The sequence below is a fragment of the Vombatus ursinus genome, unplaced genomic scaffold (genome assembly GCF_900497805.2).
Source record: "Vombatus ursinus unplaced genomic scaffold, bare-nosed wombat genome assembly UNPS02014852.1, whole genome shotgun sequence".
NCBI lineage: Eukaryota > Metazoa > Chordata > Mammalia > Diprotodontia > Vombatidae > Vombatus > Vombatus ursinus.
This window is the reverse complement of record NW_020954630.1, coordinates 6,031,849-6,059,522: the sequence shown is the minus strand read 5'-3', so window position 1 is coordinate 6,059,522 and position 27,674 is coordinate 6,031,849. Positions and strand designations below refer to the sequence as shown.

General features: G+C 36.3%; 1 protein-coding gene and 1 pseudogene across 3 annotated transcripts in view; one reads left to right on the top strand and one right to left on the bottom strand.

The window, feature by feature from the left end:
* The window catches only part of PAXIP1 (PAX interacting protein 1), an 88,706-nt gene extending 63,433 nt beyond the window's left edge, over positions 1 to 25,273 (top strand). The window contains exons 14-21 of one of the 3 annotated variants that reach the window (XM_027840994.1): positions 3,780 to 3,850; positions 6,027 to 6,129; positions 7,449 to 7,617; positions 17,019 to 17,119; positions 18,687 to 18,821; positions 18,917 to 18,992; positions 19,083 to 19,143; positions 24,841 to 25,273. In XM_027840994.1, the coding sequence (XP_027696795.1) occupies positions 3,780 to 3,850; positions 6,027 to 6,129; positions 7,449 to 7,617; positions 17,019 to 17,119; positions 18,687 to 18,821; positions 18,917 to 18,992; positions 19,083 to 19,143; positions 24,841 to 24,856 (732 nt within the window). In that variant the 3' untranslated portion in view covers positions 24,857 to 25,273. Of the gene's footprint in view, positions 1 to 3,779; positions 3,851 to 6,026; positions 6,130 to 6,784; positions 7,304 to 7,448; positions 7,618 to 17,018; positions 17,120 to 18,686; positions 18,822 to 18,916; positions 18,993 to 19,082; positions 19,144 to 24,840 lie in introns of those variants that run through there. The other 2 variants (XM_027840995.1, XR_003567211.1) reach the window with 2 other exon arrangements.
* Positions 23,642 to 23,738, bottom strand: LOC114027189 (annotated as a pseudogene).
* Positions 25,274 to 27,674: the final 2,401 nt, after the last annotated feature.

Here is a 27,674-nt window from a genome sequence, read left to right as displayed (position 1 = left end):
TCTTTTTCACATTTTCCCTGTCGTATATATAGGGGACTTGGATTATTCTCATTTTTTACAATTACATAAAATGACTTTGTCATTATGATCAGATAACAAATTGGCCTAGAACCTGATCTTTCTAACCTATATTATTTTTAAGTGTGATCTTGGGGCCACTGTTGATCTTTGAGCATCTTCTGAGTAATCTCTGTGAGTGTCCTATTTTATTAATATTTATAACAACATGACAGTGTTTATCTCTTTTTGTTTTGGGCATGAGTGACTATTACATTTGATTTGTCATCAGAAGTAGTATAATTTTTCTGACAAATAACGCTTTATAATTGCAGAACACTTTACAACAACCTTGTGAAGTGTAGGTAGTGCAAGTATCATTCCCATTTTATAGTTGAAGAAACTGACATAGAAAAATGAAATGACTTACCCACATTCATATAACTAATAAATATCAGAACCAAAATTCTAACTCAGATCTCCTGAGAGTTAGGTTGATTGCTCTTTTCACTCCCAACCTGAAAATCAGATAGATGAGGTGAATTATGGTCATCAGAGTCTTTATCCTAACAAGCACAGATTTTATCTTATATGTACTTATCAGCTTTTGGAAGCTCTCTGGCATTTTTTTCATTTTTAAAATTATAACAGTTATTATGGTGTATGTAATAAAGTGCTTTTCCAATTTTAAAATGCTATATAATTTTTCTTTATTGGTCTGGAACTTTTTTACAGATACTTGCACTGTGTCCCAGCCATTAGAACAAGACGAATTGGGTAATGTTTAATTAGTATTACCTTTAAATTTAATTTCCTTTTGCTTTGTAGTCAATTTGGAGACCTGATAGATCTTGAAAATTAAAAATATATATACATGAAACATACTTTATTTAGGGATATAAATGTATTTGACCAGAATACTATAGGTCTAATAAGAATATGGGGGGAAAAGTCCTTTCAGAATCACCACTGGAGAATGTACTACTTGAAATTTTGATGTTAAATAATAAAACTTTTTTTCCTTTGTCTTTTCTTCAGCAAAAAATTCCCCAAATTAGAGTAGGCTTCTATCATGAAAATATCAAATATCAAAATGTAAATGGCATTGTTTCTGAATGGATTGTGTAGTAAAATGTAAGCTCCTCCCTAGTACCTAGCACAACCTGTGAATGTGGTAAGCACTTAATAAATGCTTATGAATTGAACTGAATTATCTTCTCAACTCCAGTTCCTAGCATGCAGTAGGTACTTTATTTAAGAGGGAAAAGGAGGGAATAAATGTCATTATATGATTTGTGGTTAGCATAAGGAGAAGGGCATTGTATCAGCTGTTCGTTTTCAGTGTAGTAAGTATTCATTGAGTGTCTATTATGAGCAAGTTACTGAAGCAGTCTGTGCCCTCCAGGAGTTTATACTGTGGCAGGAAATAACATAGACAGAGTAAAGCAAATATAATATATGTATATGCAAAGTCATTTTGGAGTAAGAGAAGCACTAACAGCTGGGAAGATCAGGAAAGACCTTGTAAGAGATGGCATTTTAACATCATGATCCTTGAAGAGAGCCTTCTTGACCCTGGGGATAGCCTCTGTAGAGGCAGGAGATGGAATGTTTTATTTGGGGAATAGAAGATAAGGGCAGTTTAACAGCAGTCTAGTCAGTGTGAAGGAAGGTTTTGTGAAATTAATCAAGAAAGCTAGGTTGCAGCTAGGTTGTGAGCAGATTTAAATGTCAAATAGAAGAATTTGTATTTTAACTTACAGAATAGGGAGCTTCTTTTTTTTTTTTTTTAACTTTTTTTGATTAACAGGCATTTATTTACTCTCCCTTCCAACTCACCTCCAAGACTCAGTTCATACCCCACCTGCTCCAAAAGTCCTTTCCCAGCATACCTTGTACTTCCCCTTCTCCCACTGCTAGTGCTTTCCCTCTGCTATTAACTCTCATTTACAATGTATACATACCTTTTTTTTTTAAACACTGTCTATCTTGTTCATACTTTGTTGCATGCTGCCTTCCCCATTAGATTGTGAGCTGGCCGGGGAACATGTTTTTTACTTTCTTTATAGCACCACCATTTTTTTAATAAAGCCACTGCCTTGGCACTTAAAGCCCTTCTTGACTGGACTAAAGCTTGTCATTATACTATTTGTGTAGTTGTGTGTATGTGTAATACACATATACAGGTATATTCATAGATATTTCACATTTTCAGGTGATGCCACCATCATTTAAACTGGTTTGCAAGTTTTTGTTAATCATTGTATATAAATTAATACAATATAAGAAGTCTGAATAGTTGTTTCTTGGCCTTTGTTATGCAGATATGCACCTTAAAATTAGGATCTACTGTAACCTCCAGTAGATAGATTTATACAATGAGTATGTCAGATTAGCTAATTGTAACCTTTTAGGCCAGGAGGGCCTAGATATGAAGGGATGAAATGTGGGAACAGGATTAAGCTGAGGTAGAAGGAAGAAGAAAGCATGGTTTAGATCTCTGCTTGAATCCATATCCAACAGTTGATTGTTGACAGAACATAACACATTTGTAAGTTAATGAAATGTCAGTTCACAGGTTCATAGACTCATATAGTGCTAGAACTGGGAGAAAGGGAGGAAGAAAATAAAGCCACAAGAACATTATGTATCATGACTACAACAGCATAAAAAAAGTCAGTGTGGAGAGGCAACAAAACTTGGGTCAAATACAGTGATTAGTGGTAGTGTACTATATAGTTATCCCTTCCATATTGTAATTTTCTCCATCGTCCAGGTTGGCACAAGAAATTACGTGGATATTTTTTGGGTGTTTTGCAAAAGCTGTACATGACCCTCCAAGGTCAGTAGGCCTTAGAGTTTAGAAATTCAGAAATGCATAAAATGTATATGTAGTATTGTATAATATAGTTTATGACCAAATACTTAACACAAATTTTACAATAAGGTACTGTAAACACCCCATAAAAGAAAAAGAAAATTCAGACTTCTTCTTTGGTACAAAGGGAGGGCCAAAAAATTTTATGTGAATTTTCCAGATTGCGAGGGGTGCCATGCCCCTAAACCCCACGGTATGGAAGGGAAAACTGTACTGTTAAAAATAGGATACATCCTTGTCTCTTAATAAAGTATATTTGAGGGTGAGGGGATGGTGAGTACTGTCTGAAAAATATTTCCAAACAATATATCAGTAAATAAAGTAATTTAGAATAAATGAAAATTTGATATAGTGGGTCAGATATGAATTGATGAGGATGATGCATAGGTTCATGGCTCTCATATTGGAAAGGAAAATAGCATTTGATATTAAGAGGGAAACCAGGGTCACAGAGCTCCTAATAGTAGTTTAATGATTGTATACAAGAAGTGCTTTCATAGGGAAAAAGACTCTGATAACCATTACCCCCAAACTGCCCCTGTTTTTTGGTACACAAACACTCTTATAGAATTAATTGGGGAAAATGGTGCTATTTCTAACCATTCACCAGTGTGCTATCTCTTCATTATAACAGTATGGTGGATTCAATAATTAGTTTAACTTGGTAACAGACAATATAAGGAGGGAAAAATTGAAGATGACTCTAAGGTTATAATATTTTTAACTTTTAAAATCTTTAAAATGTTTCTTCTCTTAATTTTTGCTTTCCTTCTCCAAGCAATATATTTTGCTCATATGGCTCTTGTGTGTTTGCATGTTGAAAAATATGTGCATAACCATTTTTAAGAAAGTCAACCTCTAAAATTATTCCTTTGTAAACTTAAACAAGATGTTTTAATTATAGAGTATGAGGTTACCTCCTAAACTGAAACAGAATGAAGTAGCTAACATCCAGCCTTCTTCCAAAAGAGCCAGGTAAGGACAGTTTTAAATTATTGTTGCTACTTTTATTGTAGAATAATCTTAGATGTATTTTAGAATGACAGCACCTCTTGAAGATCTGAATATTTATTTCAAAATATCATTAGTTTACACTTAGAGAAATTTTCATTCAGTATTTTAGAATACATTTTCACTTATCTTACATCTTTCCTATGCATTAACATCTCTATCTCATTTTATAGTTAAAGAACTAAAGTACCCAAGTTGCAATAATAGTCTAGGGCACCATTTTCCAACCAGTTATTTGTTGTTCTGAGACATCGTCCTGTTGTTCTGAGTTCGCTGGGTTCTCCTCTCCCAATTTTTGACCAGGAAGCTTGAAGTGGTGGAGAGAGGAGGAGGAGGAGAAGAGAGAGAGAGAGAGAGAGAGAGAGAGAGAGAGTGTGTGTGTGTGTGTGTGTGTGTGTGTGTGTGTGTGTGTGTGTTTAGTGGAGAGAAGGGGGTGCTGCTTGGTAAGTTCTCAGGTTTGTCATAGGTTGAAAATGTTTGGAAAACATTGGTCCTTAGTGACATAGTACTGATAATTTAAGAAAAGGCAAAACTACAAATATGTTTAAAGAGTTCTGGTGACACTCTTCTAATTATTAGAAAACCCTTTAGAAGTTTAAGGAATGGTTTGAAGTGTGATTATGTAGCTTAAAAGAGGTTTAATATATTTTATCAGTATAATTTGTATTACTATTTAAATTTGTTTCTATTTTTATTTCTTTGAGGTTCTTTTCCTTTCCCTTCCCTTCCCTTTTCACAGTATAGGCTGTATTGTATTTTTTTTTTCATTTTTAAAGTAAAATTTGAATTGTATTGACTATCTTCAAGAGAATGATTGAAGTATCATAAATAAAACTTTTTTTTAACATTGAATTTTTAAAAGTCCATGGGTTATCTCATTATTGCACCCTAGATTAAGAAAAGTTTTAGGGATACTCTAATATTTATGAATAAGAAATTTTGCTTTAGGGTAAATAGTCTTATATTTCGTGAAAGATAATCAGAAATTAAAAGTCAAGTATGAGCTATTGGGAGCTATAAGAGCAATTTATTTTTGAAGCTGCAGTCTTTCTTTTTTCCTTGACTTCCTATTGCTGTTGATGTAAAGCAGTACAATTTAAATGTGGACGTGTACAAAGGAGACAAGATTACTATTTGTATAGCTTTGTAAAATGAATACAAACAAAATTTATTATTTAACCTTTCTCACTTTTTTTTTTTAAAATGAAGCTTTTTAAAGTTTTCTTTGGGACAGTAGTAATAGAGATTTTGTTATAAACTAGAAATTAACTTGACTTCATGGTTCATATAGAGTTGTGGGTTTTTTTGTGGCTATGAAAGGAGAGCTGGGAAATAAATTCCAAGATAATAGAGAAAGGGTAAAGATTTCAGTGACTTTAGTATGCATGATACACATTCATATTATATAGATATTTTAATGTGAATAGCACATGTTCCTAATGTGTTAAGTGAGAAAATGTATTAGGTAAGTGTGAGTTTTAAAAAGAAAACTTGTCAGCGTTATGTGCATTTTGTTCTTTGAGCTTCTTAAAAAGAGACATGATTATAATTTTTAATTAATGAGATTTAAAAATCCAACTCTGTCTATAGAATTTGACATGTAGGAAAGAAAATTTCTTCACCGTCCAAGTCATTGATTTCCAAATATTTAGTTTTATTAAATCCTAGGGTCTTTTCAGTTATAGCTTTTAAGAGCCATTATTAATTCCTCTCCTTCCTACTTTTCCCATCTCTTATATGTACAGGGTCTTACAGAAGAGTATTGGGGATAGAGAGGTGCATGCCATGAATTCAGACAAACTGAAGTATGTGTTAAATCTCCAAAAGTTAGAAATTAATTATAATTTTAATAATAGTTGTGGTGGAATTGTTAAAAAAAATCTCCAGTGGTTTATGCTTTTCAGTGTAATGAAACTCTCAAGAATTCAGAAGTAAGAAATTGAGTTGTACTTTTGTCGGAAATACAGCTTGATTGTTTTTTAAATGCTGTAAGTTAGGAAGACATTAAGGTATAACTACTTTTATTTGTAATGTTGGGGGTTATTTAATGCATATGTTTTACAGGATAACTTTTGTAAAGATATTTGTAGTCTTAAGTGAAATAAAGCTTTTTTTTGTATTGTATGTATTCATTTTGTAGAATTGAAGACATACCACCTCCCACTAAAAAGTTAACACCAGAATTGACACCTTTTGTGCTTTTCACTGGATTTGAGCCTGTCCAAGTTCAGCAGTATATAAAGGTGAAAATTTGCTTTGATTTTTATCAGTAATATATAGAAACATAGCAATTCTCAGTGTTCTTGCTGTTGTCTGATTTGGGTTAACTATATCATATTTTACTGAATATATTTTATCGAAAGGGAATGTAATATTGAAGTAGCCTACTTAATTCTACATAATTATTTAAGTCTGAAATATTTGCTCTCTTGTTACTAGAAAAATTTGGGCCCGATGAGTAATCTGCTTCCTGAATTTTAGAGGAATATTGCTATTTTCAGACCACTGGAATTCCATTTAATAAATTGCTATTCTTTTCTCTACCATATCTTAGTAACCTAACAGAATGACTGTATCTTTTCATCTTCTAAAGATATACTCACATATTAGCCTTCTCAATAAGGTCTAGCCAGTTTTTAAACTACAATTTGAATAAAATATTTAGAAATATCCTCTCTGAAATTTTTTTGAGTGAATCAGTCTTTCCCCCCCCAGTAAAATAGTATTAAACCAATGTTACATATACTATATTTTCCTGTTTTCTTTCCTAATGCTGCATTTTAAAGACATTTTAAATAGTGTACTTTGAAGCACAACTTAATTTTGTGCCATCTTAAGAAAATAACTATAGTCTTCATGAGTCAAATTTTTTTTAATTTCATGTTCATGTTTTTTCAGTCAATTTTCATGTCATCATTCTTGAAGAGAAGATAGCGTTTTAATATTCATTAATGGCATCAAAGATATCCTTTTTTTTTGTTTATTTATTTATTTCTCCCTTACGTGTAAGAGGAGTTCCAGGTCAGACAACCTAGAAATCTTTCTTACCATGAAATGGACAGTGCCATTCAAATCATTAATGTTAATCACAGATAAAATCATCGAAATGTATTATTGAAAATATGATTGTGTATATAACTTAATGTAAAAGTGCAATTATATATATATTTAAAAACCCACTTCACTTAGAATTAAGTGACTAGAAATATATATTGTTAACTTTTTCATTATTTTACCTTTCCCTCCCAGTGGTATTTTTCTTCTGCCTGCCGTATTGTTTTTGCCACGGCTGTGAATTATTTCATACATTTGTATGAAAATGTAATGTCTTTGTAATGCTTTGACTCCAGTTGAATCGAATACTGCTCTAAAATGCAAGGTTTAAAAAAAAAAAAGGAAGTTACCTAATTTTATTAGGTATGTAAACAATACTATATCACAGTCTTTTAAAAAATAAATCTGTCTTGAGATTAGACTTCATCTGTTTTACACCCCATTGATAACGTCTTTATAGATTTTAACTATTTAATTTCTGATCTTACTATGTTTGTACAACTTTTAGAAACTCTATATTCTTGGGGGTGAGGTAGCTGAGTCTGCACAGAAATGCACACATCTTATTGCCAGCAAAGTGACCCGCACTGTAAAGTTCCTGACAGCAATTTCTGTAGTAAAGCATATAGTAACTCCAGAATGGTTAGAAGAATGTTTCAAATGCCAGAAATTTGTTGGTAAGTAAAAGCACCAGTAACATTTTTTAAAATGCCAAATGCAAAAGTTTAATTAAACCATTGGGAGTTGATTTGTTCCAAAGTGTTCTAGATGTAATTATTGTATAATCACAAGCAATAAGCTTTTACAATTGTGAATAATATGTATGAATTATTTAAAATCTTACGATATTTCAAGCTTTGGCAACTCTGGCGCCTACTGGTATTTTAAGATAAATGCAATCTGGTTGATGTCCTTTTTCTGCCCTGAATAGAAGCATCACATTAGCAATGAAAGTTTGGGAAGTGTCTCAAACAAACAAGACAGATAGACAGACACACATACACACGCGTACACACATGTATATGCACATGCAGACCTCTTTGTTTTACTAGAATTGAGCTTTACTCCATTTTCATCCCAACAAGCATCTAATTTGTTCTTTAATCATTTAATATTCATCAGTTAACACGTGAATTTTGTGTCTCAGGCTTCCATTTCTTTACATTTTCAGATGGAAAAATAAAGGGTTAGGAAATTTGAACAGTATTAGGAAAGAAAAATTACTTTTATAACATAGCTTTATTTTTTCTTAATAACATACTTGGTTACAGATTCTTCAGTGAGAGACCAAGGTAAACTGAGATTACTCTTTCTTCACTTGTAGTCTAGCTATAAAAAAATATAATTGCCAATAGAATGTAATCTTTCACCAAGGAATGATTTAGATTCTCCATTAGGAAGGCTAGGCCTACATAAATGCAGTAGAGAGAATGGCCGTTACCATCGTAGAGTATTGTGAGTGAAGCCATAAAACTTGTTAATCAGTAAATGTTTAGTAATGGCCTGCTGTGTGCCACATACTGTACTAGGTGCTGGGGATTAAAAACAAACCCCCCAAAATGCAACAGTCCCAGCCCTGAATGAGCTCACATTTTTATCACAGGTGACACATATAAGTATATATAGAATAAATACACGATAAATGCAAGGTAGTTTAGGAAGAGATGGTATCACCAGCTGGACAGTGAGGGGAAGAGAATCAAGACAATGTAGAAGCTGGAGTTGAGTCATGAAGGAAGTAAGGAATTCTGAGGCTGATGTGAGAAGGGTGTGGATCTAAGTCTTTGGGGACAACCACTGCCAAGACAGATAGATACAAGATAGTATCATGTATGGAGAATAGTAAGATGACCAATTTGGCTGGACTTCAGAGTATGAAAAAGGGAGCACTGTATAATGAGCCTAGAAAAGGCAGGCTGTGGCCAGGTTGTGAAGGGCTTTGAAAATCAACTAGAGGATTTGTATTTATCGTAGAGACTATAGGGAGGCCCTAGAGTTTATTGAATGGGGGGGGGGTAACATGGTCAGACTTATATTTAAGGAAAATCAAGTTAGTAGTTGTGTAGAGGTTGGATTGGAATGGTTGAGACTTGAGGCAGGGAGAATAATGAAGAGGCTTGTGCCCAAGCAGCAGGTGATGGCTTTGGAAATGGAGTAAAGGGGACAGATGTGAAAGATGTGGGTGCAGAAATAGCAAGATTTGGAAATTGAATGGATATGTGGTGGTGAGAGAGAGAAGACTTGAGGAAAGCCTTGACTGGAAAGTTAGTGGTACTCTCAACAGAAATAGGGAAATTTAGAAGAAAAGTGAGTTTTGAGGGAAAGATAATTCTGTTTTGGGCATCCTGAGTTGGAGATGTTTTGGGATATTGCTTGAAGTGTCCAAAAGGTAAAGATGGGAAGGAAAGAACTCAGGAGAGAGATAAACTGGATTGGGAGTCATTTCTATAAAAATGAAAGAATGAATGCATACTTGAATGTGTGACTAAAAAGCATGTATTAAGCATTTACAGTACCATGTACCAAGCACGAGGCTAAGCACCTGAGATATTGGTAAACCATGGGAGCTGACAGGATCACGAAGAGTGAGTATAGAAAGAGAACAGAAGAGAGCTTTGGAGTATGACCATAGTTAGGGGGTATGATATAAATGGTAGACCAGAAGTGAAATGTACTTACTGATTATTAGTTGGCATGAAAAATAGAAGTACAAGGAAGACTGCATATGTTGCAAGTAAAGATTGGTACTGGTGGAGAAAATCTGGGAGGTGTGATAAAATAAGATCCACTATGAGGGAAACACATTTTCTAACTTGAAGGGTAGAATCAAGTCTAGTGTTGATTGTAGACTGCTCTGTAATGGCAGGGAAAGAGCTTTATAATAGTAACTGCAAATCCATTTAAAGGCATCTTCAGAAAGAGACAGGAAACAGGCAAACTGCCATTGCCTCCTTGACTACCATCTCCCCTTGGACCCTGATGGAGGTAGTCTAGGATCCTGAGTCCAGGAGCTTTGGTAATAGCAGTTTCTCCAAGATCAGCAGACCTCCTTCCAGCCCAGTCCCCAAAATCACTATCAAGAATAAGGTGAAATTGTGGAAAAGTGACCCACCTTCCTCATCACCATCAACAACTGCTTACCAACCTGTTACCAACAGGGAGGTAAATATAGGAGCCTTGGAGTAGCAAGAGAGCACTGGCTTTACTTCCACACCAGCCCTTGCAGCCATTATTAGAGTGGGGGGAGGTGTGGCCAGTCATCTCCACCAACTGCTACCCAAAGGGCAGGCAGAACAATCTAGTTAAAGCAGCAAGGCACCTTGGAGAGAGAGCTAGGAGGCAGCACATGCCAGGCAAGTCAAACCCCACCACTGCCTTGATTGTTGTCTCCCCTTAGACCCTGATGGCAGCCTAAGACCCAGAACCCCAAGAGTCTTGGGAATGACAGCGCTCCAGTTCGGGGGCCTCCAGCCATCACAGCCTCTTTGGAGATTCAGTCTAGTAGATGCTTATGCAGGTAAAACAGCCACAGCTGTTGCAGAGCCAGAAAAGAAAGTTCTTGTCACCACTCTTTGGCAGTGTCAGATGGTTCAGCATCTGAAACTGACATGGTTTTATTAGTGGAAGTGACATTATTAAAAAAGAGGCATTAACGTCTGTTTTGCCATTGTGCTTCCAAGGACAGTGGGACCTTTCCTTTTAATGTTCCATATGTTCCGTATGTGCTATCTTCCCCATCAGGATGTGAACTCTTTGAAAGCAGGGACTATTTTACTTTTTTCTTTGTATCTCAGCACTTAGCACAGTATCTTTTGCACATAGTAGGCACTTAAATTTTTTATTTATTCACTTAAATAGTTAGAGCTCTGCTATTTTAAAAAATCAGTTTCTCCTTACAGAAAGTACCTAGGAAAGATATTAACTATTAGTAGTAGCAAAGATAATAGTACTGTAGCAGGTGATAACCCTTCTGAAGTACTTTACAAAGAGGGGAATTCCAGTGGTGATAAACTTTGTTTCCTTTCCTGTTTAGCTTGGCACTAAAAAACATATCCTCTGCCATCTTTGTCATATGTGCTTGAATTGGGACAATGTGAACTAGTGGAAAGAACACTGAAAACCTGGATTCAGGCCTCACTTTTGTCATTCACTAATAGGCTGACTGCATGTCATTCAGCCTCTTGGGGCCTGCTTTTCCTTGTGAAATGAAGGTGTTGGATTCTTTATGTCCTCCAAGATTTTTTTTGGCATTTAAATTCTCTGATCATTTATGATCCTTGTGTGTATTCTCGGTATTTGGCTAATAGTGATGACTAATCCTTACTATTCTATCCATACTTTAATTTGAAGCCAACACCCTCACATAGTTTAAGGGCGCAATGGATCAAAAGAAAAGCCAACTGTTTTTGGTATGGAGAACAGGACGAGAGAGAACCTGGTAACTTATAATGAGTTGAGGGTAGAGAGACAGTTCTTTTATCTGTCTTCATATGCAAAAACAAAGATATAGCCCCTCTCCATAATCCAGTCATTAATAGGTACTGTCATTTCCATCTATGCAGCATCTTTCAAATACATTTTGTCCTCTCCTTTTAAATGACCAACACTTAAGGGTTGTTCTCATTACTACCCTCTTGTACAATAGTCTTCTAACTGGTGTTCCTGCTTCTGTGCTTTCTATAGCACAATCCATCCTTTATGTAAAATTGCCATATGATGTGTCTTATACATGGATCTGTTCATGTTGTTCCTCTATTTAAAAATCTTAAGTAACCTCCTGAGTAAATAATAGACTCCTGCCTCACTTTCGGAATCCTCTTCAACCTGGCACAATAATGCCTTCCAACCTTATCTCAAATTATTATCCTTTATGCCCTCTATTTCAGCCAAACTGGATAGTAATAAAAAAAATATCCCAAACTATGCCCTCCCCCCCCCACCTGCACCATGCTGTTTACTCTTAATCCACTTCATTTTACATGAATTCCAGAATTCCTTTATCTGATTGTGATCTTTATCAATCCATTTTTCCATATTCCTTAAGACCCCTAACCCTGTTTGTCATCTTCAACTTTACCTCCATTCTCTCCACCCCTCCATTCTGTTGGTCATTTCCCTTACACTGGCTACTTTTCTTGCTTCTTTTTGTCAACCCTTCAACTCTTCATGGTTCTTTATTCTCAAATCCCATACTGCTTTGTTCTATCAATGATTTCTTGCCAAACCCCAGTACCCATAATGTCTGCTTCTGCTTCTATTCGTGTGCTCCTGAATAGAGCTTGAGAAAATAATGAAATTGTGTTGATTAGGTCCATTACACATTTATATTATCTGGACCTTTACTGCCAGAAGGCAATCTTTATTGCTGCAGAGACAGCTGGGTGGTGCGGTGGATAGAGCGTCAGATCTAGAATCAGGAAAACCTGAATTCAAATCCTGTCTCAGATATTAGCCAGGTGACTCTTGGCAAGTCCTTTAAACCACTATCTGCCTCAGTTTCCTCACCTGTAAAATGGGGATAATAGCACCTAACTTGTGAGGTTGTTTATTAAGCACTTAGTAGGTACTTAATACATACTTTTTTTTCTTCCGTCTTTATACTCCTCCCTTCTCCCTACATTGTCCCACCCCACAATAGCTATTTTGAACCTTGTTTCTCTTCTAGGCTTCTATGCCCTCTTTTAGCTGAAGATCTTTACTTCACCTGAAAATCTTTACTTCACCATTCACTGAGAACTCCATCTTCTTCCCTCCTCATCTCACATCACTCAGGCATTTATCCTGCATGGTTTCATTTGAAGAGGTAGTCCTCCTTGCCAAGGCCAATCCCTCCTTTGCATGTACCCTTGATCCAATCAATTTCTCCAGCAGGTTCCTCTTCTCCCTCCACCCTCACTGTCATCCCTACTTGTTCTAATCTTCAGTGTCTTCCTATTTATTGGCTTATTGCTTGATGCCTGTAAATATGTCCATATTTCCTCCATCCTTAAAAAACTATTATCCTGTATCTTTTCTCCACATTCTGCCTAGACCTCTTGAGAAAGTCGTCTTCCACTTGGTGCCTTCACTTCTCTTCTAAACCTTCTTCAATCTGGCTTTTAACCTCATTTTGCTCCTTAGGAGCAGTGTCATAGGCAGCTGAGTGGTGCAATAGGTAGAATACTTGGCCTGAAGTGAGGAGGATATGAATTCAGATTCAGTCTCAGATTATGAGCTCTATGAGTTTGGGCAAGTCACTTAACCTCTCCCTGATAATAGCACCGGCCTCCCAGGGTTGTTGTGAGGATCCACTGTGATAATATCTGTAAAGCACTTAGCATGCTAGCTATTGTTGTTGTTGTCATTATTGCTGATTGCCAAATCCAGTGGTCTTTTCTCAGTCCTGAACCTCCTTGGCCTTGCTGCAGCTTTTGACAGTGTTAATCACCTTCTCCTTCGGGATGTGCTCTTCTCTCTAGGTGGTCATGACTCTACTCTCCTGGTTCTCTATTTTTTCAAGTGCTCCTTTTCAGTCTCTTTTGTTGGTTATATCTGTGTTATACTCACTAAACATGTCTGTCCTGTGATACCCTCTCTTTTTCCTCTGTGCTGTTTTACTTGACTGTCCCATCAACTCCCAAGAGTTAAATGATTATTTCTTACGGATGGTTCCTAAATCTATGTATTCAGCCCTGGTCTTTCTCCTGAGTTTCAGTCCTGTATCATCCACTGCCTTTTCTTTCTTTCTTTTTTTTTTTAAGGCAGTTGGGGTTAAGTGACCTGCCCAGGGTCACACAGCTAGTTAAGTGTCAGGTGTTTGGTCTGAGGCCGCATTTGAACTCAGGTCCTCCTGACTTCAGGGCTGGTGCTGTATCCACTGCGCCACCTAGCTGCCCCTGCCTTTTGAGTATTTTAGTGTTGGTAGGCATCTCATACTTAAAACAGAACTCATTATCTTTCTCCTAGACATCTCCTCACCCTAACTTCCCTAGTACTGTTGGACACCATCATCCTCTCAGTCACCCTCACCCTAAGGGTTCACGCGAACTCACTCCATAGAACCAGTTTGTTGCCCAACCTCATCATTTTTGGCTTCACATCATTTTGTATATGTTCTCTTTTCACTCATAGCCACCACCCTGGTTCAGGTCCTCGTCACTTCTTAATTGGACTACTGCAGTTGCTTTCTAATTTGTCTCCTTGCCTCATAGCTGTGTTGTGTCTTGTCTTCATTCAGCTACCAAAGTGGTTCCCTATCACTCCCACGAACAAAGATGAAGTCCCCTGATGTTAAAATCTCTTCACAACTTGGCCTCTTCCTAACTTTCCAGTATTCTGTACTTAATTCCCCTCCACATTCAGAACACTGTCCTACTTGCTATTGCTCAAACCTGGTGCTCTGCCTCCTGCCTCCTTATTTTTATACTGCTTGTCTTCTATCCCTGGAATTGTCTTCCTCTTCACCTCCACCTCTTAGTTCTCTTGGCTTCCTTCAAAACCAGGCTAAAATCTGATCTACTACAGGATGACTTGCTGCCTGGTCCCTACAGCTGCTAATGCCATCTTCTCCCACCTACATTGTGTATATCTTATAGCTTAGTTATATACATGGTAATTATGTGAGGCCGTTGAGGGTGGGAACTGTTTTTGCCATTCTTTGCCTAGCACCCAGCACAGTACCTGGCATATATAGTAAGAGCATAATAAATGCTCATTGATTTGTCTTATATTGTTTTATATTTCCCTGCTATTCCCTGTGCCTGGAATGCTTTCCTTTCTCTTGTTCTTCATTGGTTAAATTCCTGCTGATAGCTTAAAACCTGATTCAGATACCACAACTTCCATTAAAATGTTCCTAAATTCTTCCGTTTGGTGATAACCTTCACCCCTGACCTCACATAACACTTTTTTTTTTAATTTGGGTAATTCACCAATGTACTTATTGTATGTTATAGTGATTTGTGTTTTATATTATGAATTATATTGACATAGTATAGTTATCTGTTCCCCACTAGACTGGAAGCTCCTTGAGGGCAAGATTTTTCTTTTTTAACAAAACTTTATATATCTTTCTTAGCACATAGCAGACACTTAAAAAATGTTTGCTGTTATTGTACAAATGTGTGCATATATATGTGTATAAACACAAAGGCATTTGTGTGTATATGTTTCAGGTCTTTAAAATTCCTAGACCTCTTTGTTAATAATTAATTTTTAACACCACTTGGATAAAATTATATTAAAAAAGTAATTATCTAGTACAGCCCTTCTGTTCTGTAGACGATTAAGCTGAAGCTCAGAGAGTTGAAGTAACTAGCAAAATGTATAGAATTCTGGACTTGTAGTGAGGAAGATCTGAGCTTTAATTATTACAGTACTCAGATACTTACTGGCTTTGTGAGGACAGGCAAGCCACTTAGCTTCTCAGCTTTAGTTTCTTCATCTGCAAAATTGGGATAATAAATAAAGCAGCTACTTCACAGCATTGTTGTCAGAATCAAATGAGATATTATGTATATAGGTAGATAGTATTGTATAAGTTACTGTTATTGTTATTATTGTTTTTATTAAAGTGCCTTGTCCAGGCCATAGTTTCAGAAATTATGTTCTCAAAACAGGCTAATTAGGAGAGGATTTCATTCTACAAAATTTGTAGATGTTTTGCTAGTATAAGGCATGAAAGTAGTAATAGAGGGGTTGGAAACCATAGGAAAAATCCTAACATGTAAAATTTAACAACTCAACTTTGTAAGTGCCAGAGTGCTTATAAACACCAGGCCCTGCAACAGACACTCTTGTGTGCAGGCTGAACTTGATTAAAATTAATTGGGAAATATTTAACGAAACATAAATACAATAAAACACAGATAACATACTTTAAAACCTAAGTCATGTAGCCCACAGGGATCCTTATGTCCAAATTAGTGACCCCCATTTTTATTTAAGTGTGACACCACTGACTGAAACTCACAGAGAATTTTATTTGGAAAAGTATAGTGGACAGGGCACTGAATTTGGAATCAGAAAACTTGGACTTTAATCCCAGCTGTGCCACCTAGTTCCTATTAACCTTGGGCATGTAAATTCACTGCTGAGTCTTCATCTATATAATGAGGGCGTTACGGAGTAGAAGGCCTCAGCTCCAAATCTTACAGTCATGGAGCCGTTTCCTTGATTTCAGTGCTTTTGAAAGAAAAAAATCTCAAATTGAATTTTAAATCTAAAGTTCTAGCTGTGTGACCCTGGGCAAGTCACTTAACCCCAATTGCCTCACAAAAACAAAACCACAAAAATAAATAAAGTAATATTATGCAGTCAAGTTATACTTGCAATATGTACTACTCATGTATGCACATAAATGTACACATTGTCCTTTTCTCCCTCCCTTTTCCTCTTCCTGTTTTCCCCTCCCTCTCAATATTGAGTTTGGAAACTTATAGAAAAAATAACTAATTTTTTTTCCTAGCAGCCTCTAGATAAGAGCTGCTTGGACTTGGGAGTAAATCACTCTTGCAGTTAGGGAAATAATTGCTGATTTTTACAAGTGTTCAAGATCCAGGGCTATGACCACATAAGTCAGTTATTTAGGAATATATGTTTTCTGAAGTTAAATTTTCAAATAAATATTTGACACAACAAATGAAAATAGGATATTGAAACACTTGTTAATAATTTCATTTCATTGGCAGCTTATCTTCCCCTAGTTTGGTTATTCTGGGTATAGAATTTCTAAATTGACCTCAAACTGCCACTAACTAGTTATGTAGTCTTGAATAAGTATCTGTATATTTGTTTTTCTTTCTGTTCTAATTCTAGTCTGGGTCAAAAGGAGATAACAGGAATGTTTAGGGAGATTTAAGTCAGTGTGCCTCTCTTGGGAAAAACCCAGAGAAAATGAGTTCAGGTGCCTAAGACTGTGTGAGTGTGCCTGCCTCTGGCTCCTGTTGGGAGTTAGCGGGGAGGAGTGTGATTAGGGTGGGAAGGGGTCAAAGATTTCACAGTTTATTGGGCCTTCAGTCACTTCTTCACAAGGAATAAGAGAGGGTGGAGGGTGGGTTTCATGAAGCACATTTCATTGTGTTTATTGTCTTGTTTCTAGATGAACAGAACTTCACGCTCCGAGATGCTGAAGCTGAGGTGCTCTTTTGTTTCAGTCTAGAGGAGTCCTTAAAGAGAGCACACGTCACACCACTTTTCAAGGTAGGCAGGACTTTCAGGCAAAGGAATTGTTAAAAAAGAGAGATGGTTTCATGACCTGCTTCATTCACCAAGCTTAATTGAAACTCCTGCCATTGAAAATGTGATAGAAGCAACAATCCTCGTTTTATAAAATTTGATGATTAAAAGAAATTCTAGTAAGTAAGTCATACCTTCAGATCAGTGGTATGATTTCATTTTCAAGGTCAAATGCCTAGTGGATTTCAGTAAAATATAGTCATTTGTAATACTTAGCTGTGCTGTAGTTTGAAAGAATTGGTATTTTAAATGAATAGAAATAACAGTGTTAGGTCTTTTGATCAGTGCACACCTGAGGAAAATTTAGAGCTCATTTTGGATTTAACTTGGTATAAGATTTGTACAGTTATTTTTAAATTTTTTAACAAATTTCCATAAGACTTTGCATCTAAAACTTTTATTTATTGCATAGCTACAAAAATTAATGTGGAAGACTAGTGGTGAAATAAGATATAAATGGAAAACATATCTAAATAATTCATAACCAAAAAACTTTTAAATATATTTCAGAGATTAAAAGATTTATTTAGTGATAACTTTCTGGCCTTTTATTTATCCTGAATATGTGTTTGTGTGTTTCAAGTAAGGTGACCTGTCTCAGGGAGCAGAATGTTATGGATCAGGAACACTTTGAGATAATAGATACAAATGTATTATATTTACAACAGCTTGATTTTCCAAACCATGGAATGTGGTGTTGTCCATTTTCCTCCTACCCCCCAACCCCAGACATATAAAAATGGTTATTATTATAAATAAAGTGTAATAAACTAGATGTCATGGACTATAATGGAAGGAGGACTAGGACAGGAGAACACCCTTTGCTGTGTGGTGGTTGAAGGATCAAAAAAAATTAGCCACATTCATCTTTTTCTATTTCTGTGTGTGACCACGTAGTATTTTATTGTCAAATGGAGAGAAGTACATCTAAGTTAAACGAATATGGTCAGGTGTGTGTCTATCAGTAATCTGGCACTGAGCTGTCATATTTGAGTAGGTAGTTTGTTTTAGGATGCTGTAGTTGTTGTGAAGTAATCACTTTAGTTGAAGTGTTTGTTGGGCACCTACTGTATACTGCTGGTAACAGCGGACAAGACAATTTATGTTTAAATCATTAAAAATACTTAATTTCTTTTAGGAAATTCTGTGCCTAGTTAGTTCTTAAATTATAGCTAATCTTTATATGGTGCTTTAAGGTTAGCAAAGCATTTTGCAAATATCTCCTTTGATCCTCACAAGACCCTAGGAGGTAGGTCTTGACATTTTATAGAAGAGGCAGATGAGGCACAGGAAGAATAAATTACTTGCCAGTGATCGTACTGGTAGTATGTGTCTGATATGGGCTTTGAACTTACGTCCTTCTGACCCACCTTAGTAGCAGATAAATATCTTAGTGATTTGAAAGTACCTGATTTACACTGAAACAAAAACTTACTGACCTGACAGCATTGGGCTGCCTCTTGGTTTGGTTTTGAGTTTTCAACTTGTTTCATAACTTACTTTTTTTTTTGTTTTGTTTTGTTTTTTTTAGGCAAAATATTTTTATATTACACCTGGAATTTGTCCTAGTCTTTCCACCATGAAAGCTATTGTGGAATGTGCAGGAGGAAAAGTGTTATCTAAACAGCCATCTTTCCGTAAACTCATGGAACATAAGCAAAATAAGGTGTATATAAGTGAAGTGATCTCTTAGATTAATTGTTATAGTTTGTAAGACCCATTGTTGTACATCATTTGGACTCATTGTTTTCTCTTCCGTAGAGTTTGTCAGAAATAATTTTAATATCCTGTGAGAACGATCTTCACTTATGTCGAGAATATTTTGCAAGAGGAATAGGTATGATCAGATTGTCATTACTCCTTTTGTGTATTTATCACCATATAACTATTTTTACTTTATTAAATGATTATTTTTAATGTCTTTCAGATGTTCATAATGCAGAATTTGTTCTTACTGGAGTACTTACACAGACATTGGACTATGAATCATATCCTTTTTAAAAACTATTATGAAATATTTGATAGTTAAAGTGACTTTGCAAGAATAAGAAAACAAATTTTACCACCTTTTTTAAAACTCTGTCTTTTATTATGGTTTTATAACAGTTCTGGCAGTACCTCTCATGTTTTTTCATGCTTTGAGTTTAAAGCGGTTTTGTAGAATAAGAAAAAGTCCATAGTTTCCCAAAAGATTGTCTTTAGATAAGGCTTTTTTTATGACTAACATATCATAGCTTTAGAATTTATAAGGAGAAATTTTTTCTTTTGTAGTCAAGACTCTACACCTATGCTATCATTTCTTTCTACTGATACAGAATGGCAACTCTTCAGCAGTTTATAATCTTAGATTGTCTCAGGGTACATTGAGTGATTAAGTCACTTGCAAAGGGTCACACTACCAGTCTGTATCAGAGCTGAGACTTAAACCTATGTCCTCTTGACTTTAAGGCTGGGTTTTTATCCAATCTGACATACTGCTTTTTTAAAGACAATTATGTAAAATGAAAATATGTAGGGAAAGGGAATGGAACTGGGTTTGTTTTGTTTTTTATAATGGCTCACATTTATATAGTGTTTTACAGTGCTTTGTATAATACTTTACAGAGTGTTTTCTTTGTGGACATAGGAGGTTGGTAGTACAGATATTTTCTTCTCAGTCTTACAGATGAAGAAACTGAGGTTTAAATTAGTTGATTGATATGATTGTGGTTATACAGCTGTTAAGCATTGAAAGCAGATCTTTTGACTTCCAAGTCCAGTGTTACTTTATGAGCTTGGACAGATTTTGGGAGATAGTGGAGGATAGAAGGGCCTGGCATGCTATGGTCCATGGGGTCACGAAGAAATGGACATGACTGAATGATTGAACAACAACAAGAATAACCAGTGTTACTTCCATTAGATTATTCTGTCTCTTTTCTTTAAGGATCTTTCATTATAAAATACTTAAATCGTTCTCCAATTTAAATATTAAAAATTGAATATACTTAGAGATGAATTGTTCTCAATGCAAAAATAACCCATCAACTCGGAATTTTCCTTTTGTTTTCTGGTTTCCTTTATTGTGGAAATATCATGGTTTATAGGATTCATTTTCTCTAATAATGTCTGCTCACTGGTCACTGGAAACAGATCTCTTGGAGAAACATAAGCTAAATTAATGTCTATAGATGATCTAAAAATAATGATTCTTAGCTCCCATTGCATTCTCTACCACTCTCCCACTATCACTGAAGGAGTAGAAGGAGGCCAAACCTTTTGCATTTTTTTGTTTCATATATTGCCTTGGCCAAAGAGTGACATAAGAAATATCCTCTCTCCTGATGATGAGTTTATCCATACTTACCTGAGCTTATCTTTGGGAAGAGACATACTGTGTTTCTTGGATCGCACTGAAGGCCTTTCTGGCACAGTAGAACATATGTGAGCTTGGGTTGCACTGTAAAACCTAAGAATCACCTCCAGTGACAGCGAGTCAGTTGGAGTAGGACTTTGAAGAAGTCAAACCAAAAAAGCCGTAGGTTGAAGCTCTAAGTGAAGGTATTCTGAAAACCATAATGCGCTATGCAAAGAATAATTCATATTTGAAAAGCATGAATCATTAGGTGCTGTTGAAATGAAAGCTATTTACACTGTACAGTAGTTGACACTTTTCAGAGAGCCTTTTAACTAAAAGACTGTTATAAGGATTAGATGGTGTGATGTAAGAGAATTAGAATTACTATAATTATCTCCATTTTATAGATGATGAAACCTAGACTCAGAGAGGTTAAATAATTTTCTTAAGATCTTATGACTGAGGCCAGAGCTTGTATCTAATAGTTCCTAGTCCATACTCTTTCTACAGTCTCATATTGTGGAGCGTTTACTGTTTCATTGGTCTCCCTAGTACTCCTGATACCATAGAATCAATCTCCTGGATCAGGAGCTCCTTTTACCTAGAAGTAAACCAAAGGCCATGCAGCTGAAAGAACTAAGAAATAGTCACAAAGCATTAAACAGCAGACTTTCTTTCCACAGTAATCAGCTTCCTATAGGCCTCATTTCCTTTCTGCCTCTTTACTCCCCCTTCCTTATTCCCTCCCTGTTTCTTTAGCCTTCTCCATCCAAAAGGCCTGGTCAGTCCCAGAAGTTTGTATTTGGCCATGGGAAACAAATGTTTTAGTGTCTCACCAGAGAATTTCCCTTCTTGGGTTTTGTTTGTTTGTTTTAGTGAGGAAATTGGGGTTAAGTGACTTGCCCACGATCACACAGCTAAGTAAGTGTCAGGTATCTGAGGCCAGATTTGAACTCAGGTCCTCCTGACTCCAAGGCTGGGGCTCTATCTACTGTGCTACCTAGCTGCCCCAAGAATTTCCCTTCTTAACGTCAAAGCCCAATCTAGTTTTGGGAAATAACTGATTAGTTATATCCTTTATTTTCTTGGGGCTGGCTTATTGTGTCCTTGTGTTAGACTACTGTAGACAGAGACAGGACCAACTCTTTTGTCACCCTCTGTATTCTTTTTGCTTACTGTGTAGAATGAATAGTTATGGACATGTGCAACTTTGTAATAGTAGTGGTAGTAGTGGCATTAGGACTACACAACATAGTAGTAGGATTAATTATAAAAATAAGCAATAATAGCCAGAATTTATGTGACGCTTTCTGTGTCAGGCACTGTGCTAAGCACTTTACAAATGTTCTGTCATTTAATCCTTAAAATAACCCTGGGAGGTAGGTGCTATTATCTTGTTTTGCAATTGAGGAAACTGAGGCAAACAGTTAAGGAACTTGTCCAAGATCATATAGCTAGTAAGTGTCTAAGGCTAGATTTGAACCCAGGTCTTCCTAATTCTAGGCCCTGCTCTCTGTCTGCTTGCTACACCACCTAGTTGCCATTGTTCTCTTTCTCTCTTTTTTTTTTTTTGGCTAGGCAATGCGGTTAAGTGACTTGCCCAGGGTCACACAGCTAGTAAGTGTTATGTATCTGAGGCCAGATTTGAACTCAGGTCCTCCTGAATCCAGGGCTGGTGCTCTACATTGTTCTCATTAATAAGCAACACATGGTTTATTTAGTATTTATTGTGTGCTTGGCACTGTGGAATAAACTGTGGCCTACTCAAACATCTCATCGTGATGGAGAAGTGTTACTGAATTCTTGAAGGCTGTGCCAATGTAGATTAAGCTTTAAGATTTAAGCCTACAAGGGAGGAGCCAAGGAATTGACTCAATGTCTGTGATCATAAGACCAAACAGATTCATAGAAATTCATCATTTTGGCCATAGAATGGTAAATTTTCTATCCTTAACAACTTTCAAAAATCTGTTACATAGAGGGGTTGCAGTCTGTGTTAATGGAAGTTGTTGGTAGGTGGTGTCAACAAAATTGCAGATCCTTGAAGCGTTGAAGTATTCACTAGCAACAGAGCTTATTTTGTGAATTAGGTTTTCTGCTCTTCCCCTCATTCAAATGTGAGGAACCGTTTTCTGTTGAGAGTAACCTAAATGCAAATTATTTACAAATTTATACAAGAGGCAGTATGTTGCAAAGAACAGAAAATTACCAATACAAATTGGCTGCTGTTTGAAAGAGTTGTCTTGGGGCAACGAGAGGTTAAGTGACTTGGCAGCTAGTGGTGCAGGGGATAGAGTGCCAGGCCTGAAGTCAGAAGACCTGAGTACAAATCCAGCCTCAGACACTTGCTAACTGTGTGACCCAGGTCAAATCCCTTAACCTCTGTTTGCCTCAATTTCCTCAACTATAAAGTGGATATAATAGCACTTACTCTTGAGGGTTGTTGTGAGCATCAAATGAGAGAATTATTTTTTAAATGCTTAGCACAGAGCCTGGCATATAATAGGTGCTACATAAATGCTTATTCCTTTCCCCCTCATCCAGGACTTGAACTTGGGTCTTCTTGACTCCTGAGCCTAGATGCTCCACTACAGACCATTACCTTTTCCTGTGATAGCTACTTAAATGAAAGAAATAGAATTGGTGGGAAGGAAAAAAGGAAACAATAAAAAAGGAAAATGAGATCATCATACAAAAAGGCATAGAGTAAGAGGGATGGTACCATGACTTCTTGCAGTGTGGTACAACTAAATGCAGTAGACTTAGAGGAAACCTGAATTCTGGTCCAGCCACCTTGTTTTGTAGAAAAGAAAACTGAGGCCTCAAGGTAATTTTCAAATTTATGATTTAATCTTAGCCCTTTTAAAGAATATTGGTAATGATTTTTAAGCCCTGTTGAATTTTAGCAAGTGTAGGAAGTGTAGGTATAAGGGAAACCATTGCCACTTGTTATTTGCTAAAATTAAATTAACACAAGGACTAGAATTGACCTAAAGGATTGAAACTTGTAATCTAGATAGAGTCTTATTCCTATTTTTCAGGCACATAAATACAAGGCATAAGCATATGTTAGTTTGTCCTCTAGCCGTAAGAAAAGCTTACCAAGTTACCTTTGTTTAATTTGGCGTATTTTGCCAATAGTTTTTTTTTTAAATATGGCATACTTCATGAATTTACATATCATCTTTGTGTAGAGGTCATGCTAGTTTTCTCTGTATCATTCTTATGTGTGCTGGCAAAGCTAGCACTAGTAAATTTCCTAATGGAGACAAAGTCCAAAGGTTTTGTGATCCAATTACTGGCTATTCCGTCTTTTTCCTCTTTATAATCCATTTTAACTTCATTAAATTAACCCACCTTCTACTTTCTTTATCTGAAAAGCTGTGATTACAGTAGCACATGACAGTTACTAAAAATGTAAGTTCTTTGAATAACTTGGGAGTTCTTTGAATAACTAGGGAATAAGGCAATAAAAAGAATTAGAATTGGGTATTTTTCAAAGTTTTAAAGTAAAAAGTTTTGTAATGTGTTTGGTGGAGAGAAAGCTGGACTTAGATAAGGTGATAACTCAAGTGATACCAGCTGCATCAGGTATGGGAGAGTGAGGCAAGTGACTACTTAACTTTTCTGAGAATTGATTTCCTCATTTGTAAGGTGGAAATAACTTCTTGTACTCATCTCACAGCACTCTTGTAAGAAAAGTGCTTTGTCAACATTGATATACTGTTTAGAAATGAGCTAACTCATTGGTGTACTCAGCTTTTTGTTAGTAATAACAGTTGAATCACTTCTTTTTGGAGACTGCCCTAAAAATACAATTTATATAATTTATTGTGGTAAGATCTTAATGTAAAAATTGCAGTGCTATCTTCTTTCAAGTACTTTGTTTTCACAAAAATATAATTCCCTTTTTCTGCTTTTCTTCTGATACCATCCAAATGAAAACCTGTTTGACCATTCCTTCCCTTGCAAAAAGAAAAAATGCTATTTACAATATATCAGGTAACCTGGAGGAGTTAGCTTTGATGTCCTTTGTCTCATCCAGTTTATCCTGTAGGGGTGGTGTAGAATATCAGAGTTTAGAAAACATTCTCAAGGGTTGGGGTAGGCATCTGGTTGTAGGGCATGTGTGATGTCAAACATTGCGGGGTAGGAGGGTAGACAGAGAACAGTATGTGTGCTTAGCGTCTGAAGACAAAGCTCACCAAGTGTCACAGCCTTCCCTGATACTATATACTTAACTTTAGTAACCTCTGAATAAAACACCTAAAACTACTTTAAATTAGATATGTAAATTTAAGTGTATATTTTACATTGTTTTCTAAGTTATTTTCCTCAACAAGCCTACATATAAATTTACTTGATGTTATCTGAAAATGTGACCTTTCTTCAGAGCCCTTGGAGCACAAAATCTGGCTGTCGTAGCTACCGGATAAAGTTAACCAGTGCTTCCTGCAGATGCTCTCGTTTTCCAGCTGCTTTCTTTAGGTGGCAAGCCATTTAAAGCAGGAAAACAAAATACCTGCATCTTATTAAGATGTGTAATTTTATTCTGAGGAAACATAAATTATGTTTTGTATTATATGAATTTAAGAGCCCACATTAGGTTTTATGATTCCTTTGCCAGTTTTTAAAATGTTTTATATAACTGGTATAGAACTTCAACCAAAAGTAAAATATGGGTGTAAATAAGGGCCTTGCTATCTCTTTAAATTATGGATGTTGAAAAATTAAAATGTTTTGTACTTTGATTATTTTTATTTCTTATACTGTTTTCTTTTATATTGATATCTTGCTCAAGTTTTAAATAAATGTAATTTTAAACTTTACCTAAAATGTGATTCTGGTTTGACTGTATGTTATCCTGATTTAAGGAATTTTGAACAATCAGTCTAATAAGTTCTTGAAAACATTTTCTTAAAAAAGTTAAAACTTTTTCTGAAGTATTTGATATCCTAAGTAAATAAAAAAGAATGTGCCAGGGCAGTAATACTATGACATTGAAAATCAGTGTACTATTAAGTAGAGAGGCTGAGTAAAATACATGTAATGTACTAAGGTCTCATTTATTGAGGAAAATATTCTAGAACCCCAAATATGATCCTGTACTATCAGGCAAAATAGTTTTAAATCCAAAGTAATAGGTCATGCTCCTTATGACTTGACCTTACAATACAACTGAGATGTTCCCTAAAATTTGTATCCCTTGCCTGGCATGTTAGTGCATCCCCATAGGTTCCCTGCTTCTGGGGAGGCTGAGGCAGGTGGATCACTCAAGTTCTGAGCTATAGTAAGGTTGAAGCTAATTTGATATCCACACTGAGTCCAGCATCAGGATGGTGAGCCCCAGGTAGCAGAGGGCATCAGGTTGCCTAAAAAGCCTAGGCTGGAAATGGAGCAAGTCAGCAGCAGGATCAGGTGTGTTGTGGCCATTGCACTAACATAAGTATGCAGAATACAAAGCAGTCAATCAGCAAACATATTTTAAGCCCTTAACTATGTGTCAGGCACTGTTCTAAGCTCTGGGATACAAAGAAAAAGGAGGAATAGCCTTTGTCTTCAAGGAGCTTAAAAGTTACATTCATAGTAGCTATAAGGTAACCTTAGAAGGAAAGGTACTAGTAGCTGAGGGGACGAGAAAGGCCTCCTGATACATACTGCTGGGAGATGGCTGATGCTTAAGTCTTGAAGGAAACCAAGGCCTCCAAGAGGCAGAGGTGAGCAAAAGCTTTCCTGATACAGAGGATGCCCTGTTCAAAGGCACGAATACTGGAGGTCACCTGATATGGCTGAACCATGGGGTGTGGAGGTGAGTGATGTTTAAGAAGAAAGGAGTTTATATGGGTTTATTCAGGCAGTCACTAAACAAAGAGCCTACTGAATGCCAGGTACTGTGCTAAGCACTGGAAATACAAAGAAAGGGAAAAGGTAGTCCCTGCTGTCAAAGAATTCACAGTCTATGTACATACAAGCTATATATAGGATAAATTGGAAATAATACAGAAAGAAGGCACTAGAATTAAGGGGGAATCTGTAAAAATTAAGAAAGACTTCCTGTAGAATACAGAATTTTAGATGGGACTTGAGGGAAGGTAAGAGGCAGGGAGCTGTAGGCATGGGGGACAACTTTAAAAAATGCCTGGAGTGGAGAGATGGAGTGTCTTGTTCAAGGAACAGCAAGGAGGCCAGTGTCACTAGATTTTAGAGTATGTGGCGGAATGTAAGGTATAAAGTGGTGGGGGGAGGGCAAGTTATGAAGGTTTTTTGAACACCAAAGGATTTATATTTGATCCTAAGGTGCTAGGGAGCCACTGGAATTTGAGTAGTGGGAAAGGGATGATCTGTGCTTTAGGAACATCACCTTGTCAACTGAACAGAGGATAGACTAGAGGAGGAAGAGACTTTTGGCAGGGAGACCAGTAAGCTGTTTTAAAAGTTCAGCCACGAGGTTATACAGGATTGGACTAGGATAGTGGCACAGTCAGGAGAAAAGGGTGTGAATTGGGAGAAGGCATTAATAAATAAATGGCATCAGGAAATGCTTCATGTACAGAAGGTGGTACTTGGGCTGGGTTTTGAAGAAAGCAAAGGGTTCTGATAGTCAGAAGTGAAGAGAGAGAGGGGGACAACCAGTGCTAAGATGTAGAGACTTGTGATGAGGAATAACAGGAAGGCCTGGACAGAATGCAGGAAAGAGAGTAGTGTTTAATGAAAAGTGGAGTGGGGCCAGGTTATGAAGGGTATTAAAAGCCAAAGGCAAATTTTGTATATAATTCTAAAGGCAATATGCAGTTACTGGATTTTGTTGAGTTGAGAGTGACCTGCATTTTAGGAAAATCACTTTAGCAGCTATATGGAGGATAGATCGGAGTGGAAAGAGATCTGAGGAAGATCATCATTTGTCCTAGAATGTCAAACTCAAACTAAGCCCAATGTTCTCAGAACAAGATGTCTGCATATGTATGTGTGTGTGTATCATAAATAATAATGAACCTAAACTGTATAGCTCAGCCAACTGTATCTTACAGCATCACTATAAAAGATGGAAAAGCTTTTATTAGTTTTATTAGTTAAGTACAGATAGTTGTATTATGAACTTTATTTGAGGATTTACATTTGGTGTATGTATATGAAATATATGTGTATGTATGTATTTTATGAAGGTTTCCATTTTTCTCACCT